At 35.7% G+C, this 3,020-nt stretch overlaps 1 protein-coding gene across 1 annotated transcript; it reads right to left on the bottom strand.

Moving 5' to 3' along the window:
• Nucleotides 1-608: 608 nt before the first annotated feature.
• Nucleotides 609-2,136, bottom strand: LOC114714771 (heme-binding protein 2-like). The gene is made up of 2 exons (XM_028899539.1): nt 1,874-2,136; nt 609-1,126 (listed from the first exon to the last, which is right to left on the bottom strand). The coding sequence occupies exons 1-2, from the start codon at nt 2,107-2,109 to the stop codon at nt 691-693; spliced, it is 672 nt and encodes a 223-aa protein (XP_028755372.1). The 5' UTR covers nt 2,110-2,136; the 3' UTR covers nt 609-690.
• Between the last annotated feature and the right edge of the window lie 884 nt (nt 2,137-3,020).

Here is a 3,020-nt window from a genome sequence, read left to right as displayed (position 1 = left end):
GACGGAACAAATTCCATCGCTAGTTCCATTGCTAAATAAAAATTCGTCACTAAAAGCATGTTTTTTTGTAGTGTTCAGGGACCAAAACCTACAGTTTGAAATTTGAGAGACCAAAACCAAACTAAAGATAAACCTGAAGGACCAAAGTTTATATTAACCCAAAATTTATTGAGGTGACTTATAAATACAATCAAGAAAAATATTCTTTCTTTACTTTATAAATAGGACAAGAGAAGACTCCTATTAAATACTACCAAAAGATTTTTTTCTTTTGGGACTGAATTCTCTCCGCGTTCTATAAAATGAGATAATGAATTCTTCCTAATGCATGTTCAGCTTGCTTAACTCAATAAAAATAATAAACTTTGCGAGTTTTAATTGAATTCACAGTTAGCACAGATGTAAAAATGTAACATCACTGTACGCAAAAACATAGTCATTCCCGAATAATGCCATTTTCTCTTTATTTTGTTTTATCAAGGTGACCACTCATTTACCGTCTTTTGGCCTTTTACATTTTTTCTTGTCTATGGCCATTGGCCCGCGCCCGTCAATATGGGCACTGTTGACGAACTAAACTTCAGAGTTCTTGGTGTTACCCATATTGGCCTATTCATAGCCTGCTCATTGAAATTTAACATGCAATATCTAGAAACAACAAATTGATCTTTGCTTTCTCCCAAATCAGCTTCAGCTAGATTGCCTTCCATTCTCCAAATCAAACAAGAACCATATCTCATTTACCCTGTTATCATACTCTAGAGGGTCATTATACTGAGCAACAGTATAAACAGAAGCATGTCCAGCTCTGTGACTCTCTTCAATGGCAGAAGACCACTTAGTGCCAGCAATACTGGCCTTCAATGCAGCAGCTTCCTCCCCAACAGTAGAATCCCTCACAAACCCACCGAACTGCCTTACTGCTGCATACAAAGGCTTCCATCTTTGGACATGGAGATCCTTTGCTGTAGGAGGATTTGCTTGGTTCTTCTTTGGCACAAAGAAGCTTACCACAAATGAGGACTCGCAGAAGGGTCCATCAATAGGTGATACTTCAGTGATCACAGGTGCAGTCATCTCAATTTTTTGCTTGTAGTTGTTCTTGCCTTGAATATAATCAAATAATCTGTAAAACATGAAGATGGGTGCACTAGATGAATCATGGGCTCATTTGTTATACTTTGGCTTATTATTTCTAATTTAGGACTAGACTAAAGCAAAACTAGCTCGTCAAGTAGTCTCTGTTGTCATCAGTTATATGGAGAACATATAATTTATTGGTATTCTGTTTTTACAAATCGGCACCAAACACCATTTCATGAAAGGTTGCATTGCATTTCCTGCATCAATTACAGAAAAGAAGCTAAAATTCTTCTATTCCTCGCTTATATCAAAAGATGAGCAATCATTGAATAGAAGTACTTGGTAGCTCAAACGCAAGATCAAAATAAACCCGCAGTGTCTGACTAATAATAATGAATGATAACAATAGTCATACGAGTAGCAAGCAAAAGTTGAAGGGCCTATCGTAACAATGAACTTCACTAATCAAGGAATAAAATATGGATCTTCTAATCTTCAACAGGACTTCATCACCAACTTAGTACCAAAATACTCATCTCTCTCACCACTAAACAAGTTTAACAAAAATCTAAGACAAAATGTTTGAATAATCAACTTCTCGTTTCAGCTAGAACTATGGTCAATAGCCTGATACTAACAATATATTAACACTCTGCAAGTGAAAAGTTTCAAGAACTCAATCCATTAGTAATAAAATTTGTCCAACAAATAGACTTGTTGATCCGAAAAACAACAAATACTTCAGAAATTCCCATAAAGAAAGAAAAAACATCCGAGAGAAGAAATTTACCTTCGGAATCCAGTTCTGGTGGCTTGAACAAGAGAAATGTCCTGAATGGGGGAGGTAGAGGCCCAGGCGGTGGAATTATAGCGGCGAATTTCAAAGCCGTTGCCCTGATGAATCACCTCGTATGAAGGGCACTCGATGCGCTTGCATGTCAGAGGAACCTTCGCCAAGCTTGACACTGATGTGAGGAGGAGGCTCAGCAACAGTGAGAGCTTCAATTTCGACAGTGTCGCGGCCATGGCTGAACGATGCGTCCGATACTGTGTAGTGTGGCGCGCCTCCCCGAAGCTCATAAGAAGGCTCGTAAAGATGACGCTCTCTGATTTTCTATGGCCGCAGAGAAACAGCGCCCCCGGATTTCGAGCAATCGTGGCCGTTCATAAATTATATGGTCCACATGTAGCCACGTTGCACAGCACATTTGGAATCAATGTGAAAAAACACTCTAACACTACATGGTCCTCAATATAAAAACTAATTAATTAATTTGAGTAAATTAATATAAAAACTAATTAATTAATTTGAGTAAATTAAGAATACTAATTAATTTAGTTATTTGCAATAAATAGGTATTGTCTTTCCTAAAATATCATTTTAATCAAGTGCATTATTGGTTAGAATTATCATTATCACAACGACTACACCTTAAAAAAATGAATAAATATAAAAAATAAAGTGAATTGGGGTCTTATATTTAGAATCAAATAAAAATTAAACAAGGTTTTATATTAAGCACAGGAGGTAATAAATAGCCACTAATATCCTAAATTTTAGTGTAACGCAATTTTGTTCATTAACTATAAGAAAAAACCAATGAGAAAAATCTCCAAACCTTAACGTAGGAGAAGTTCGGCTTTTTTTTTACCCAAAAAAAAAAAAAGTTCGGCTTTCATATGCTGTGCCATGTGTAAATATGCGAAGAGTAAAAATATTGATATATTATAGATATCGCTATTGATTTCTTAAATAAATCGAATTCACGATTTAATTAATGGAAATTGTATCAGCTTACTAATAAATTATAATTCACTGGACAATTTTCCCCAAAATTACTGTTATTCCAATCAGACTCAAAAACGGGCCGATGGCACGGGAAAAAAAAAAACAAACTCAACTGAATTAGTGAATTTTAAAGTGATTATATGCGTCA

The sequence above is a fragment of the Neltuma alba genome, unplaced genomic scaffold (assembly GCF_004799145.2).
Source record: "Neltuma alba isolate B1F8T4 unplaced genomic scaffold, ASM479914v2 tig00011541_pilon, whole genome shotgun sequence".
Lineage (NCBI taxonomy): Eukaryota > Viridiplantae > Streptophyta > Magnoliopsida > Fabales > Fabaceae > Neltuma > Neltuma alba.
The sequence above is the reverse complement of the archived record's forward strand: the minus strand, read 5'-3'. Positions and strand labels throughout refer to the sequence as shown.